Source organism: Falco punctatus (genome assembly GCF_963210335.1).
Source record: "Falco punctatus genome assembly, chromosome: 14".
Taxonomy (NCBI): domain Eukaryota; kingdom Metazoa; phylum Chordata; class Aves; order Falconiformes; family Falconidae; genus Falco; species Falco punctatus.
Genome location: NC_137594.1, coordinates 3,482,202 through 3,498,574, shown reverse-complemented (window position 1 = coordinate 3,498,574; position 16,373 = coordinate 3,482,202). Strand labels below are relative to the sequence as shown.

At 58.9% G+C, this 16,373-nt stretch overlaps 2 protein-coding genes and 1 long non-coding RNA gene across 5 annotated transcripts in view; 2 read left to right on the top strand and 1 right to left on the bottom strand.

The window, feature by feature from the left end:
• Nucleotides 1-103: 103 nt before the first annotated feature.
• On the top strand, nt 104-8,455 carry GINS2 (GINS complex subunit 2). 2 transcript variants are annotated; one of them, XM_080410784.1, is made up of 6 exons: nt 104-698; nt 1,942-2,056; nt 2,952-3,051; nt 4,118-4,244; nt 4,629-4,725; nt 5,476-8,455. In XM_080410784.1, exons 1-6 carry the CDS (start codon nt 609-611, stop codon nt 5,481-5,483), a joined length of 537 nt encoding a protein of 178 aa, XP_080266910.1. In that variant the 5' UTR covers nt 104-608; the 3' UTR covers nt 5,484-8,455. The 2 variants fall into 2 exon arrangements, with proteins under 2 accessions (XP_080266910.1, XP_080266909.1); XM_080410783.1 differs by lacking the exon at nt 5,476-8,455 and having other exon boundaries at nt 110-698; nt 4,629-5,474.
• Nucleotides 8,354-16,373, bottom strand: part of GSE1 (Gse1 coiled-coil protein) — a 101,233-nt gene continuing 93,213 nt past the window's right edge. The window contains exons 8-17 of one of the 2 annotated variants that reach the window (XM_080410683.1): nt 16,004-16,326; nt 15,206-15,530; nt 13,215-13,795; nt 12,461-12,573; nt 11,482-11,752; nt 11,219-11,341; nt 10,712-11,083; nt 10,000-10,278; nt 9,459-9,562; nt 8,354-8,632 (exon numbers count right to left, since the gene is read on the bottom strand). In XM_080410683.1, the coding sequence (XP_080266809.1) occupies nt 8,498-8,632; nt 9,459-9,562; nt 10,000-10,278; nt 10,712-11,083; nt 11,219-11,341; nt 11,482-11,752; nt 12,461-12,573; nt 13,215-13,795; nt 15,206-15,530; nt 16,004-16,326 (2,626 nt within the window). In that variant the 3' untranslated portion in view covers nt 8,354-8,497. The remainder of the gene's footprint in view (nt 8,633-9,458; nt 9,563-9,999; nt 10,279-10,711; nt 11,084-11,218; nt 11,342-11,481; nt 11,753-12,460; nt 12,574-13,214; nt 13,796-15,205; nt 15,531-16,003; nt 16,327-16,373) is intronic. The other variant, XM_080410684.1, reaches the window with a different exon arrangement.
• LOC308073073 lies at nt 8,639-9,053 on the top strand. Its single transcript, XR_013931898.1, has 2 exons — nt 8,639-8,779; nt 8,917-9,053. It is a non-coding gene; the product is annotated as an uncharacterized lncRNA (long non-coding RNA).

The following is a 16,373-nucleotide window of genomic DNA, read 5'->3' as shown; positions in this document are numbered from 1 at the left end:
CCCTGAGCTTGGCTGGCTGCCCAGGGACATGTGCGCAGGCGGGAGGCAGGGCTGGGGGGGGGCACCCCGGGCCCCGGGGACACGCACCAACGGTGGCGAGAGCCCCACGCGAGTCCCCGCGGGGCGCTGCCGCTCCCGGCCGCCAGGGGGCGCCAGCGGCGGGCGCCGCGCACATGCGCAGAGGGCGAAGGGATGGGAGGGGGCGCTTTTGCCCCCGCGGCGCCCCGGCAACAAGTGCGGAGCGCTGATTGGCCGAGAGCCCCCCGGGGCGCACTGGGATTGGTCCCTCTGCGGCTGACCCAGACCTCCCCCAGCAGGGCCCGGCCGCGGGGCCGGAGACGGAGCGCGGCGCGAGTAGAACAGCCAATCAGAAAGGGGTGCGCTATGATGACCAATGGCCGACCAGCGTCGTCCGCGAAAAGCCAATCAGCGTACTCCGAGCTGCTCCAGGCCCCGCCCCACGCGGAGACCGCCAAAACGGCGGGAGGCGGGCCGCTGTGGGCGGGTCCTCTTCGCGGCCCAGCCAATCGCGAGGGCGGGCGCACGGCGGCGCCGGGCTCGTTTGGGGCCGGTTCGGGGCCGGCCCAGGCTCCCCTGTCGCGGCCGCCATGGAGCCGGCCGAGGTGGAGTTCCTGGCCGAGAAGGAGCTGGTGACGATCGTGCCCAACTTCAGCCTCGACCGGATCCATCTCATCGGGGTCGGCGGGGCCGGGGGGTGGGGACAGGCCTGGGGGAGGATCCCGGGGACAGAGGCTTAGGGGGAGCATGGGGGCAGACCTCAGGGCCTGGGGACAGGGCGTGGAGGGGCTTGGGGACAGACCTGGGGGCTTGGGGACAGGGCCTAGGGGGGACTTGGGGACAGGGCGTGGGAGGGCTTGGGGACAGACCTGGGGGCTTGGGGACAGGGCCTAGGGGGGATTTGGGGACAGGGCGTGGGTGCCTGGGGACAGGGCCTAGGGGGGGCCTGGGGACAGGGCGGGGGGGGGGGGGGCTTGGGGACAGGGCCCGGCTGGGACTGGGGGTAGGGACTTGGGGGACAGGGCCTGGAGGGCAGGGCCGGGGTGGGGGCTGGGGACAGGGACTTGGGGGATAGAGCCCAGGGAGATTGAGATCAGGGTCGGTGGGGGCTTACGGACAGGCCTTGGGGGCAGGAGGGATTAGGTGTGGGGGATTGGGCCGAGGGGATTGGGATTGAGGGACAGGAGCTGGGGTCATCAGGGGACAGGGGCTGAGGGAATTGGGGACAGGACGTTTGGGGGCAGGTGATAGGGGATGTGGGGCATGGGGAAGGAGCTGGAGGGATTGGGGGTCAGGTGTGATGGGGATGGAGGGATTAAAGGGGGACAGGGGCAGCGATGGGGCGGAGGGGGGAAGCAGGTTGGGACAGGAGGCAGGGCAGCCCCCCCGGTGGTTTGGGAGGGGGCAGTGCTGTCCCCCACATCTCCGGTGCTTTTGCAGTGGGTGACGCAGCCCCTGGCACCTGGGCCTTGGCTGGGGGCTGGCAGGGGTGACCGGCTGCCCTGGGTGCTGAGCCACCAGCCGAGGGGGGCCAGGATCTGGTGTTGGTGTTCACACGAAATGTGCTGGTGGTGCATGCTGTGCTCCACTGCCACCCGCCTCTGAAAACACCTCGGTCTGAGCCCAGGGGGTTGCATTTCCAAGACAGATGTAATTTCTGACTATAACTTCTGTGAAATGCTTTGAAATAGAAAATGCACTGGAAACGTTAGTTATTACTTCTCAAGGGAGAGGAGGAAAAGTCTGAGAGCAAGAATTATGGGAAGCGAGAGGAGCAAATTCAGAAGCTATTTGACTCGGGCTTTTCAGAATCCTCTGGAAACCTGTGCTCTCTAGAGATGGCCAAGGCCAGATTAGCAGACAAGTTCTGCAGTGTCCAAGCCCTCACTGCTGCCTTACTTTCATCTTCAATTCATCTTCCAGGGAGATCTGGGTCCTTTCAATCCTGGCTTGCCGGTGGAAGTGCCTGTCTGGTTGGCCATTAATCTGAAGCAGAGGCAGAAGTGTCGGCTCATTCCTCCAGAATGGATGGATGTTGGTAAGGACGGTGGCTTCAGCCCTGGGCTTCAGTTGGTGCAGCAGAAACATGAAGTTAACAAAAAAACTCTGGTTTTCAGCATTAGCAGGAAGCTTAATTCGACAAACACAAGGTAACTCTGAGAGAAGGATCTAATGTTCCACCACTGGAGTGCTTTATATTTACAGGAGATGTAATCTTTCCAGTTAAGTCAGGTATTTAACTTCTGTTCCTCTGATGAGGAAGAAGAACAAGGGTTAGATTGAACCCCCAGCCCTGACGCTCATCTCCAGCAGTAGTCACTGGTCTTCTGAGCAGCACTTGCATCTCTCGCAAGACTTGCTCAGAAAGAGCTCTGGGGACCTTGGATGACACTCTGTGAGGAGGGAAACCTTGGAGAGCATATATGTATGTTAATCACCAGTTCATTCACTCCATGAAATAATTTTCCTCGAGGGCATTGGAAATGGGAAGTTGTCTCACTCTCTAAAAAGTGAGAATCGTGGCACCCTCCCTTTTGTCATCTCGAGGGAAGCTGGGAAAGAGAAGGTAAACAGTGGAGCTGCAGTAAGAGGGAAAGTGCACCAAGCAGTCCTGCTTTATTCATTCAAGGGCACAAACGCTAATTAGAGCAAGTGCTTTGTTGGTGAATGGAACATCTCCCAACAGGTGATGAGTTTGGGGGTCAAACTGGTGTGGATCCAGCCTCCCAGCATGGTGTGCTGTGTGGCTTCGATGTCCCTGTTAGCATCCTTGTGTGCTTTGTTACAGAAGCCTTTTACTGTCTGCATGTTGGTTCCAGCTTGAACACAGAGTCGGTCCTACAGAAACAGCGCGTGGGTTTTCCTGGGGGCTAAAAATGTGCCTAGGGCATTGAAAGTCTGGCAATGCCTGACCATTCCTGGTTGTATTTTAGAAAAACTGGAGGAAATCCGGGACCAGGAACGTAAAGAGGACACCTTCACTCCGATGCCCAGTCCTTATTATATGGAACTCACAAAGCTGCTGTTAAACTAGTAAGTAGGAAATGTATTGTAACAGTTTCCGCCTGAGTACATACTGGCATAGACAATTTTTCAAGCTTTCGTTGGCAGCAACCCCAGAGGGCGGTGGGAAAGTGAGAGTTAATGGAGGTTTATTTCACAGCGTGCCAAGATCTCATTGCAGCAGTTTTCTCATGGTAACTTTGCATTTCAGTAACTTGGGGATTGCTTGTTCTGTGGCCTGATAATTGGGGCTGTGCCGCTTTATTGAGCGGCAGCTAAGCGTAGAGGCCTTGAGGATCGGCAACACGTTCCGTGCCTGCAATCTGTTCAGCAGCCTGAACCCTCCAGGCTTCTTCCTTGGCTCTCCTTCAGGAGGAAAGCTCCTCTTTCCTCGGCCTGAGAAGCAGGAGACCGGGGATATTCCGAGTCTGAACTCCTGCCTGCTGAGGCATTTCACTTGTAAAATGTGCTGGCTGGTATTTTTCCTAGCGCAGGCTCTTCCGACTTTAAGCCCTCTATTACGGCGGGGTGGTCATTTAAGCACTGGCTTTTCCTCTGGAGATGACGCTCTTGGCGTGCGGCTCCTTCCCTCACGCTAGAATAACCCTGACAGCTCTGTCCATGTGAATTGATCTGATCTCTCGAGGTCCTTATGGCAGCGCTGAATTGCCTTAATGGGAGGATGTGGCACAGCTCATACAGTCCTTTCAACTTAATACTCTGATAGAGCCACGAGAGCACAGAGCCGGGGCTCTAATCGCAGCCGAGTCCTTTCAATTCCCTGGCTGCCTGTGAGTTTGGCCGGGTTATTGGCCCTCCGTGTACCTCGTACCAGCTGGGCAATTAAAGAGCAGAAGGATTCTAGTGAGAACCAGATGCTGCATCAGAGCTGAGAATTCCTGGGTAAATAAACTATCCCAGAAATCCCAGCAGCAGAAGTACCAGGCTGGATTTTAATGTTGAGTTGCAGGTTTTTTTCTCTGTAGCAAACTGTTCTGCTTATGCCTCGGAGGGCTGAAGAACTGCCAACGTTACTTACACCGGTGACATAACGTACGAGTCCCTCACAGCCTGTTCTGATCCTCTCCTCCTCCAGTGCCTCAGACAACATCCCCAAAGCCGATGAGATTCGAACGCTGGTGAAGGATACCTGGGACACCCGGGTGGCCAAGCTGCGGCTGTCTGCGGACAGCTTTGTCAGGCAGCAGGAAGCTCACGCCAAGGTGCGGCGGGGACGCGCGGGGCGAGGTTTGCCAGCTCCGTGCTGGGAGGATTCCAGATGCCGTGCGATTGTGTGGGCTTGTGACTGATGAGAGCTGCTCGTGAAAATGCTGGTTGGGGCATGTTTTTCCTGGGTTGTGGGTATGTCAGTTGGGATCTAAAGCCATATGCTGAAACCTTGCTTTATGGGCTGGTTGCAGCTCCCCGTGCCTTATGGAAATAGCGCTCTTGTTGCTCGTGTGCTTCTCTTGACTGGGGGTGGCAGCTGGGCCAGTCCCTTGGGGTGTCACCGAAGGAAAAGTGCGGGCTGCAGAGCTGCTTTCAGAGTTCCTTGTCCTCCACTGCAACAGGGCTGTTTCCCCACATTCTGTTATTTTCTCTTTTAGCTAGATAACTTAACCTTGATGGAGATCAACACAACCGGGACTTTCCTTACTCAAGCCTTAGATCACATGTACAAGCTCCGGACTAACCTTCAGCCTGGTGAGAGTGCTCAGTCCCAGGATTTCTGAGGTACTAGCCAGGCCGGCCCCCAAACCTCTGAGGAGAGGGCAGTGGAAAGGAGCAGGCTCCCTCCTCACCTCCATCTGGCCAGCTTCCACCTCCCTGCGCAGATCTCCTGAAGCCACCCAAGCCTGCAGCCCCTTCTCAGCACACGGGCTGTGGTTCCCCTTCGGTGTGTGTGCAGGCAGGGGAGGGAGCAGGCAGCTGGGAACCGCTCCAGAGCTGCCAGTGGCCCAGGAGCATCCCTGTACGGCAGCTCCTACGTGCTCCCTCTTTGCAGAGGTGGGCCTCTCTCTTGGATTCGGAGATCTGCTTGCTGCAGGTGGTGGCTTGCCAGCACTAGGCTGCTGTCTAATGATGTCAGGCAAATCTCTCCACCCTGGAGAGTGTGGGTGTACTTCATAGAGGGAACTTCTGAGGGCAGCACAGGCCACACACTGGCTTGAAAGCAATAAATTTCTAGGCGGTGCTTCGCCATGAATTTTCTCAGAGCCTTGAAAAGGGGGAAGATGTGCTGGCAATGAGAGGTGTCTGCTACTCTGCTGGGGAGATCAGCTGGGAAGCAGATCCATCTGCTCTTTGGAGAAGGACAAAAGGAAATTATTTTCCCTCTCCAAAGCCAGGCTGTCTTGTAATATCATATGTCTGACTTTTTTTTTTTTTTTTTTTTTAATATATAAATCTGAAACTGTGTGTATAAAAAATAAAGTAGTCTTTTTAAAATTGCAGCTGAGTGAACGGCATCAAATTAGTCACCCTGTTCTGTCGCACGCTGTGCATCAAGCATACGTGGGTTAAACAATGCTTGGAAAAACCCGCAGCTCTCCTCCTTTGGCTCCAGCCCCGTTCTCCTGCGGCAGACCGACAGGCAAGGGCAGGATCCTCGCCGGCGTCGGGCTGCGTTGATGGCAGACGTAATTATTACGGGCGAGGGGGAAATGCCGGCTCAAACCCAACGGCGGCAAGCCGCGAGCGGTGCCCTTCCCCGAGCATCTGGGCCAGCCTCCGTGCAGCTCCTGCCTGCCATCTGTGCCCTGCCTGCCTCGCTGCTTCCCTCAGCACTGCCTGCAGCGGCCAGGGCTGCGACCAAAGGGCTCGGACAAGGTGGCAGTGGCAGGAGCTGCTCGCGGTGAGGCTGGGGGGATGCTCGAGGCTGGGGGATGCTTGGAGCAGGGCTGACTTCCCATCGCCAGTGGGGGAGAAAGAATCCTTTGCCGTCATTGTGGAAGAGTTTATTTTTTTTGGATGTTTTCAGAAATTACAGCAATATATTCATAAATACCTAATTACTACATTCAACAAATAATATATTACATTACAATTAATTCAAACAAGTACACTTAGAACATGTTTAGGGTTTGGGTTTTTTTTTTTTTTTTTCTCCTTTTTGGGTTTTTTGTTTTGTTTTGTTTTCTTTCACAGCATCTAAACTGCCCCCAGCAGGCTCTGCCTTCCTTTCCCTCCTCGCAGCCCTCCCAGGCTCTGGCGCAGCTGCTCCAGCAATTCTGCATGGGGTACGTACAGACACAACTGCTTGCCATGGCCTCGGGGGGAATAATGGCTGAGAAATTGGTCCAAAAAACATGATTATGGGCTGGTGAGGGGGGAAAGTCTCAGCACAGGAGCTGCTACGAAGCAAGGCTACATCCCAGCCAGGCTCCTACCCGCAGCCTCATCACGGCACGGTGGCGGCAAGGGATAAATTGCCGCTGATTTTCTAGCCCTGGCTTCTTCCCCCCCCCCGCCCCCAACCCCAGCACACGGGAAGGGAAAAAGCGAGACGAGCAGCAAGCATATTTTGCCGTGTTAAAATTCATTGTGAAGCCTGGAGTTGGCAGCGGCTAGGCCAGAGGCTGGCGATGCAATTGGGGATTTAAAAAAGATTAAACTAATTTCTGTCACAAGGGCATTTTGCTTTTTAATCTTGCACAGCTTTTTTTTTGGTGAAGCCAATGGGAGACTGGGGAGCTGGCGGGGGGGGGGGGTGTTAATGCTTTCTTTGAGAGTGCAACAAGGGAATTTAAAGCAGAAAGCAGAGGTCACCTTTTCCCGTAGACGTGAGCTTGTCTTGTGGTGAATTAAAAAAAGAAAATAAATAATTGTAAAAATAATAATAATAAAAAAAATACAAAACCTCCCTGGGGAGTTGGGGCACACAATGATTACAAAGTGGCTAAAAATGGCACCTTGTGGCACCAAGCCTGAACCTGCCACCCTGGCCCGGCGCTGCCATCGTGCTTCACTGCGGCACTGCCGGCAGCGAGCCTCAGGCAGCCCCTGCCCGCCGGCGGGCACCGGGGATGGGCAGGGAGAGCTTGACCTGGCTTGGCCCTGTGGTGCCACCAACCCCAACCCCACGGGCAAAGCTCGGCTACCCCTGCCCCAACTGCCTTAGCACCACTCTGATTGTCTTGGTGTTTTGGGGGGGGACATGACAAGGACCCCCCAGCGCCACCCATCCCCAAACCCTCCAGCCCTCTCGGCGCAACTGCTTTGTATTTTTAATTTGGCAGATGGGAGCCCGCACAAGGCTGAGAAACCACCCGGCACTGTGACACCCACAGCTGCCCAGATGGGCCAGAAAAAGATCCAGAAACAAAAAAACCAAAAAGGGTAAAAAAAAACCAAACCAAACCCAAACCCCAGGAGGAGGAGGGTGGTGGAAGGGCTCAGCTCCAGGTTCCCAAGGGGCTGGTGGTAGGACAGCACCTGCCCCACTGGAAAAGGGGATTTATTTTCCCCGTTTTAAAATTCTTCTAAAACAATATCTTTTCTGTCCTGACCAGCAGCAGTACAAACACTAAAAGCAACTTAATCCTTTTGCCAAAAAAAAGAAAATAAGAGGGAGGCAGAAGGGGGGGGGGGAAGGGGAAAAAAAAAGCAAAAAAAAAAGCAGAAACATATTAAAAAAAAGGCAAGCTTTTTATAACAATAATTAAAGTAATAAAAACATACAAAACTTTTCCTTTTTTTAATATATATACACAATACAAGGCTGAAGCACCTTTTTTTTTTACTTTTAAATTGCAAAACCAGGGTGAATGGCTCTGACAAGGTACCCCCGCTGGGGCCCACCACCAGCGCGTCTCTGCCCCTTACCCCCAAACAGGAACAAAAAGGTACCTTCAACCAGTTTATTGACTTTATTGTTTTATAGCGAAGTGCATTTCCAGTGGAAAGCCCCGGGGGGTGGAGGGAAGGCTCCCAGTGCCATGGCAGGGGGGCTCGGCCGCTGCTGGCCAGCCATCCTGCACCCAGCCCCACAGGGCTCCTCCGGCTTTAGTGTTGGTGGAGTCTTTAATTGTAATTAAAAAAAAAAAAAAAAAAAAAAAAAAAAATCAAAAAAACCCAACCCCACCCCACCCCCAAAAAAAAAAATAAAAAAAATAAACCCAACAAAAAAAGAGCATTATAAAGTGTGGGTGGGTGGAGGGGGGCCGCAGCACCCTGCCCCCGGGAGGAGAGCCTGAGCCGGGCTGGCGGTTGCTCGCAGAGGGCCAGCAGCCAGTGGGGGGTGGGAGGGGATGGGATGGGGGCTGCTCGCCGGTCGGGTGGGCTCCCCTCCCGGCTCCCGTGCTCCTTTGCTTCATGCATGGCACATTCTCCGTTTTTGTTGTTTGTTGTTTTTTTTTTTTTTTTTTTTCATTTTATTTTTTTAGCTTCAAACCTCCCAGTGAAAAATATTAAATATTCAAGGTAATAAAATAGATTATTATTTCTAGACTATATGTTCGGCCTAGCCCAAGGAGCGTCACCTGGGATACCCCTTGAAATAACCCCTAGACCACTGCATTGCAGGCAAGGCAAGGCACTTCCGCAGGTGATCCAGCTCGGCTTGCAGGCGCTCGCGCTCCGAGACCATCTTCTGCTTCTGGGTCCTTAATTCCTGCAGGCAGCCGAGGGGGAGAAGACAGTCAGGGCAGGCAGCGGGGCAGCCACCAGGCCAGGGGTGCAGGGGTGGGATCGCTCCTGGGGTGCTGGGCTCGCCTGGGTGGCCCATGGGGGATGTGGGGTGCCTGTGCGGTGGCATAGGGTGGGGGGCACTGGAAGGGACGGGGAGGGGACACTGCAAGGGACTGGTACTGCAGGAGGATGGGACACTGCAAGGGATGGACAGTGCAGGAGAACGGGACACTGCAAGGGACGGGGAGGGGACACTGCAAGGGACAGGGAGGGGACACTGCAAGGGACTGGTACTGCAGGAGGATGGGACACTGCAAGGGATGGACATTGCAGGAGAACGGGACACTGCAAGGGACGGGGAGGGGACACTGCAAGGGACTGGTACTGCAGGAGCATGGGACACTGTAAGGGATGGACAGCGCAGGAGAACGGGACACTGCAAGGGACAAGGAGGGGACACTGCAAGGGACTGGTACTGCAGGAGGATGGGACACTGCAAGGGATGGACAGCGCAGGAGAACGGGACACTGCAAGGGACGGGGAGGGGACACTGCAAGGGACCGGTACTGCAGGAGAACGGGACACTGCAAGGGACGGGGAGGGGACACTGCAAGGGACTGGTACTGCAGGAGGATGGGACACTGCAAGGGACGGACAGTGCAGGAGAACGGGACACTGCAAGGGACAGGGAGGGGACACTGCAAGGGACTGGTACTGCAGGAGGATGGGACACAGCACAGGTATTGCAGAGGGACGGGGCACTGCAAGGGACGGGTGCGCTAGAGGCGGACAGGGTGCGCGGTACTCACCGCCATGCTGTGCGAAAGCTGCTCTGCCGTCAGGCTCAGGCTGTAGTGCTGGGCCTCCAGCCGCCGGCACTGGGTCTGCAGCACTTGGCGCTCCAGGTTTTGTTCTGTAAGGCCCAAAGGAGAGGGGCTGAGCACCAGCTCCTCTGGCGCAGGACCGTGCCCGAGCACCGGCATGTCACTGTGGAGGATGCCAGCCCGGCACAAGGCTCTGCCCAGCCAGCAGCCATCGCCTCCAGCATCCCTGCACATCCCCTGCGCTGCCCGCGAGGAACCTGCGAGGTTCCTCCCGCTGGGAGGGCTTTGGGCAGCTGTGAATACATGAATTTTTCACTTATATATCCATTTTCACCAGTGCCTGTTGCTTTTGTGCTGCTCCTGCAGTTCTGGGGAGCCACCGGTGCTTCCCCAGCCTGTCCCAGCAGGAGCTGGAGATGCCTGGTTAGGGAACGGAGTGGTTTCACCCGGGGAAACTGAGGCACGAAGTGGGGGTTTACCCTCCCTGCCCCTGCCCTGACACACACCCACCACCACCATCCCCTACCTTCTATATGTTCCTGGTAAGCTTCAAAAATTGCCTCAATCCCTTGCCACTTGGGCCTGGGGTACTCTTCCTCTTCCTCCTCCTCCTCCTCCTCTTCCTCTTCCTCAGAGGCCGAGTCGTGGGGCAGTGGGGGCAGCGCCCGGTGGGGCAGTGGCCCCTCGGCTGTGCCGTTGTGCGGGGGGGCGGCCAGGCGGCTGGTCGCCTGCAGCTCGGGGATGTTGTAGTGGATGGAGGCATCAAGCTTGTGGTTCTGCTCTGCCGTCAGCGCCGTCGTCCCCCCTGCAGGCACCAAGCATCAGCCCCCTGCCCACTCCCCGTGCCCCCCGCCTGCTCCCTGCATACCCCACCCTAATGCTACCCTCCCCGAGACTGCATCAAGAAAGATGCTCCCCTCAAGGTATTAATCTCCTCCCACCTCTGGGCCCTTTTTCAGGGGCTGCAGCATCTTCTGTGGGTTTTCTTCATCCCCTGCCCACTGGAGTAACTTTATTTTCCTCACTCACTGAAATGAGCTGGGGGGAACAGAGCTGTATTATCCCAGCACCTTACTTTTAGCTTTACCGATAAGCTGGGATGCTCCAGCAACAAGGTTGCCAGTGAATTTTGCACCCTCAGCGGTGCCAGACCCCAGCTGGGGGACAAAGGGGTCTCCTATCCCACAGGGATGCTAGCCCAGCGGTACCCAGCCTGCTTCCCGCATCCCTGCCGTTACCTTTGTGCTTCTGCAACGCCTTCTGGGTGGACTGCAGCACCGACTCGTGGAACTGGTGGGCGAACTCCTCGGCAATGAAGGGCTCCCAGGGCTTGCTCTTGCCATTCATGCTGTGAGACAGTGGCACTGGGATGTCCTTGGGGAGGGGACCCCTGACGTAGCTGAGGATGCTCAGTGCCTTCTTCCCAGGGTGCCCATCGCTCAGCCGGGGCTTCTCTGCCGGCATGGTGGCCAGTTCTTTAGCCCTCGGCAGCTCCTGGGGTCTCAGCTGGTCTAACCTGCCGGGTTCCACCGTCTTCTGCACCTCTGGCACGGAGACAGCGATGCCCACGGGTTTATCTGGATCCAGCAGGAGTGGTGGCACCGGTGGCTCTTTGGGCACAGGAGGAGCAGTCAGCTGCAGTCGGGGCTGCGTGCCCCCGGCAAGGCAAAGCTGAGCCCCCCATCCCGCCGGGCAGGGGATGCTCCCGGCCAGCCGAGAGCCAGGGAAGGATGAGGCATGCTTACCAGTGGTGTGGCCACTGGGGCTGTCCCGCGGGGAGCTCTTCACCACCACGGCGGCCGGCGTGGTCTTCTGCTTCATGGCCTGGAGCATCTCCACCAGCTTCTCCTTGTCTGCAGCATGGGAAGCTGAGGTTTAGTGTAGCCTCTGCTCAGCAGAGCAAGCTCACGGCCCCAGACAGGACCCCTCCGTGGCACCCCCCAAACCAGGCAGTGGGGACCCCCTAAGCCAGGGCCGGGCCAAAGCGTGCGCGGGGCATGGCTGTTACCTTTCCTCTTCTCAGCACTGATGTGTGTGAGGTTGAAGATGGTGAGGAAGCGCTTCTTCTCCTCGAAGTTGGGACTGTTGTTCATCTCGTCAGGGCTGTACCGGGTGGAGAGTGGGAGGCGTGGGGAGGGCGTGCGGCGCTTGCTCTGCACCGTTGGTGGCGAGGGGCTCCTCTCCCGCAGCATCCGCCGGCGTTTGCGCCGTTTCTGGCTCAGCAATTCCTCCTTCTGCTGCTGCGTGGTGAGGCCGAAGAGCTGCAGGAACTCCAGCTTCTGGGGCACCGAGGGGGAGAGCAGAGCAGGGTGACCCCTGGACCTAGTTTCCATCCCCATCTCCATCCTCATCCTAATCCCCACTCCATCCCCCTTCTCCATATCTCCATCCTCACCCCCATCCTGGTCTCCATCCCTATCCCTGTATCTCCATCCTCATCTCCATCCTGGTCTCCATCCCTATCCCTGTATCTCCATCCCCATCCCCATCCTGGTCTCCATCCCTATCCCTGTATCTCCATCCCCATCCCCATCCTGGTCTCCATCCCTATCCCTGTATCTCCATCCCCATCCCCATCCTGGTCTCCATCCCTATCCCTGTATCTCCATCCCCATCCCCATCCTGGTCTCCATCCCTATCCCTGTATCTCCATCCCCATCCCCATCCTGGTCTCCATCCCTATCCCTGTATCTCCATCCCCATCCTCATCTTCATCCTGATCTCCATGCCCATCCTCAGCCCAATCCCCATTCTCCATCCCTGTCCCCGTCCTCCTCCCAATCGCCACCCTTACCCCCATATCTCCATCCCCATCCCAAACCCCATTCCTGTCCCCATCTCCATTCCCACCCCCATCTCTAAACCCCTGGTGCCTCTGCAGCCAGCTGGGGATTGTGGTTGCACCGCAGCGCAGGGACCTGGTGCCTGAGGAGAGGCTGCTCCCCTGGGGGACAGAGGGGACAGGGGACAGCAAGGGACAGCAGTACCTCAGAGGATGTGTCCAGCTTCAGCGGGGGCTGCTCGGCCACGCAGCGGAGATGGGCCCGCACCTCCTCCTCATCGCTGTCATCGCAGGAGTCGTCCAGGTCGTAGTAGTAACCTGGGGATGGGGAGAGCTGGTGTGAGACTGGGGAGACCATGGGGACCTGCTGGGACCCTGCTGGGGACAGATGCAGCAGGGTGCCAGTGCAACGAGGCAGGATACTGCGGGAGGAGCAGTGGGGGTCCAGCGTGGGTCCCAGCGGGGCAGGGGGTGTAACCCAACAGAGCCCGGCCACCCTCCACCAGCTGTGGGACCCTGGAGGGCATCGCCCACCCCCGGGTCCCCGCTCAGCATTGCTCTGGGCCGGGTGGCAGGGGCTCGGCAGGCGGGTTAATGGGGCACGGCTCTGGGGAGGCTGCGGCTGAGCCCCCAGCCCTGCCGGAGGGGGTATGGCAATGCCTGCCCTGCCCCCCCCCCCCCCCCCCCCCTCCCCAAAGCGCTCCGTCTCCTCACTGCTGATCTTATCCATGCTTGCACAGTCCCATTAATATTTAAAGGCCGCTTATTAGCCTCAGTTCATCATTTATTAATTGGGCATGTCTAGAGCAGAGGATTTACCGAGCCGCTCAGCTTGCGGGAGCATTTGCATTGCAGGCTGCCGGCATCCCCAGGAGACTCGCCGGCTGCCCCCACCCACCACCAGGTCCCAGTGCCGGGGCAGGGGGGGTCCCCAGCACGGTGCAAACCCAGCACCTCACCTTTCTCACGGGCCTCCCGCCGCCGGCGCTCCTCCAGGTCGAGTTTGCTGACCAGCCTGCGGTGCTGCTGCACGAACTCGTCGTAGATGTACATGGGGTCCTGCGCACGGGGTGGGGGGGGTCGGTATGGGGAGCTGGGTTTGGTGGCCTCGGTGAAGGGGGCGGTTGGGGGTCTTTGCTGGCTCAGGATGCTCTGCGTGGACTTCTCCAGCTCAGTTAGGAAGGGGGTGTGGGTGAAGCCCCCATGCTCTGGGGCACCGGGCTCCCGTCCTGGTGGGTATTTCTCCAGAGCATCCCTCTTCCTCGGTCCCTCCTCCAGCTTCTCAGGGCAGAAGACCCTCTCCACCTTCACCAGTGGGATGCCCTGACGGCTGGGCTCGAAGGGGGCTGGGTGGCCATGGAGGGCGTGGGGCTCAGGGAGGCGCCGGGGGGGCTCGGGGGCGCTCTCCATCAGCGAGACAGGGTTCCAGAGGGATGTGGCGACAGGGTGGTGCTGGGGCTTGGGGGAGATGAGTGGTGGGGGTCCGCCAAAGTGCTGACCCGGTTCCCGGACACTCGGCTCGTGGCGGTTCGATCCCGACCTGAGGGGAAAGGAGAGGACCGGAGAGGTGAGGGGCCAGCACTGATGCCAGAGAGCCGGCTGCACCCTGGCACTGAGCTGCTTTTGAGGGAGAAACGCACGGGTTAGGGCCACCTGGCGGGGTTTGGGTTTGCGTATGCGGGGCTGCCACAGCCATCCCCTCCTGTGCCACTGCCCTGAAGGACCGCGGACAGAGTTAAGCCTGCTCCCGGGTAGGCTGAGCAGGGATGTGGCTGCATCCCTGGGGCACCAGGCAGGGGACTCCAGGCTCAACCCCCACCCCCACCCCGGCTGCCCGTCATGGGGACAAGAGAACCACCAGCCCTGGCACAACCCTGCTCCCCCAGCAGCAAGGGCAGTGCCCCGGTGCAATCCTCCTCCAACAGCCGGCGACAGCGCCAGCCCGTTAGTGGGATAAATATTTCATGCGCCCAAGCTGTGCATTTAACGCTTTTCCGCTCCGGTGCCCCAGACCTCTGTGCACAGAGCAGCGAGTTCAGCCCTGTGTTGCCATCACCACCCCGGCACCGTGTCCCCACCGGTGGGAAGCACCGCCTGCCTTGCTGGGGGTCGGTCCCTCTCCCCACTGCCTGTGGGCAGCCCCGGGGTGGGGGTGAGGATGAGGATGGGTATCCCCCAGCTGCAGGTGTTCCGGGTGACCTTGCTCTCTCCTCTCCGGTTTGGGGTGGGAGGAACGAACGGATGGGGAAGGGAGACTGCGGCAGACACTCGCCTTTGTGCCACCCCACAATCCGCTGCTTATTATCCTTGATGAGCTGCGCTAATCCCCTGGATACCCAAAAATAACAAAGGGAGCCAGCAGCAGAGCTGGCTGGATGAGCCTGCACTGCTTAAGCACTCAGCAACGGGGCCGAGCAAGCCCCTGTCAATCAGGGGGTGCAGGCACGCTCCCCTGTTCCCCACAAAAAGCACCTGGGTTTGGGGCAGACGCTTCCCCCCCAACACAGGGCATCCCACCGCCTGGGTCCGCCGCACAGGGGGGAGCTGCAATTAGCAGTGCCGGGTGCCTGGGCAGCACCTGGCTGCTCGCCGCTGGCCCCCAGCCACCTCCTGGGCTCGTCGCCTGCCGATGCGCAGATGTCGGGCACCGGCAACGCCTGGCATTGCCAACGCAGCCGGCCTGGCTGGCACCGCGTGATGGGGACCTGCTGGTGCCGGCCAAGCACAGCGGCTTCTGCTCACGGGGATGTGCAACGAGCGAGGGGCACAGCTACAGCACACTGGCTACCTAGTGCGGGGGCCAGAGCCGGCTAATGGGGCAGGCACAGCCACAGGGAGACAAGTGGAAAACCCTATAGATATTACAGCAGGGATGGCTGCAACATGGGAAAACACAACTTGGTTTCAGGGGGAAGCTCCATCCCTGGAGTGGGGCAGGCAACATCCCTACCTGGGGTGCTCGGGCCGATGCTCGGGCTCGGGCTGGCTCGGGGCACGCCCCATGTCCAGGTGCTGCTCCAGCACTTGTTGCCGGAACTCTGAGACTTGAGATTGCCGATCTTCCTTCTCCTGGCGCAGCCGGCGCTGCCGGGCCAGCCACTTCTCCTCCTCGTTGGTGCGGTGGATGAGCAGCGCCGTGGCTGCGCTGCTCCCCGGCAGCGGGAACACGTTGTGGTTGGGGATGAGGCTGGGCACGGGGTGGTGGGAGGCTGGTGGCTGGTGCAGTGGGTGCTGGATGGGCTTTGGCGTCGGAAGCACCGAGTCCTTGAGTTTCTCTGGGTTGGAAAGGGGGTGCCGGAGTCAGGGCACAGAAAGGGGGGGCCACTCACAGCCAGCTGTTTGCTATTGGGGTGTTCTGGGGTGTGCGCCGCCCCTCGAGCATCGCTGCTGGCGGGAGGCACCCAGAGCCGTGGGGCAGCCACCAGCCTGAGCCTGGAGGTCCCCTGCCCACGTGGCGCAGGGGGGGCTGCCCGCTCACCGCCAGCCCAGCTGCCAGGCATGCCGTGGCACTGGGCACAGTGCCGCCCCGGACCCAGTCAGATGGCACAGGCACCGCGCCGCCTCTCCGACAGCCACGGCAGCTGGGCTTTTGGCAAAGCGAGCTGGCAGCCAGGCGAGCCCAGCTCCGTCCCAGGCCACCTCCGGGGGCCACCAACCCCCTCGGCTTTGCCATCTGGAGGGGAAAGGGGACCACGGCTAGCTGTGCTGAGGGTGGCAGCCCCCCACCTGTCACGCCTGGGGATGTTACCTGGTCTGCTGGGCACCAGCGGCTCTGCCGGCTTGCCCCGCTCCTCAGCCGGGTGCCCCCGCAGCCCGTGCAGCTCGGCCACGGGGAGGAAGGGCCCTTCCATGGCTTTCACCATGCTCAGCTCCTTCTCCCGGGCACGCTCCCGCTGCCGCTCCAGCTCCCGTTCCCGCTCCTTCTCCCGCTCTCGCTCCAGCTCCTTCTCGCGTTCCCGCTCCCGTTCACGCTCCTTCTCCCGCTCCCGGTCGGCTTCTCGCTCCCGCTCCTTCTCCCGCTCCCGCTCGCGCTCCCGCTCCCTCTGCCGCAGCTCCTCATCCATTTGCAGCCTGCAAAGAAAACCCCAAAAAAACAAACAAAAAAAAAAACCAAACCA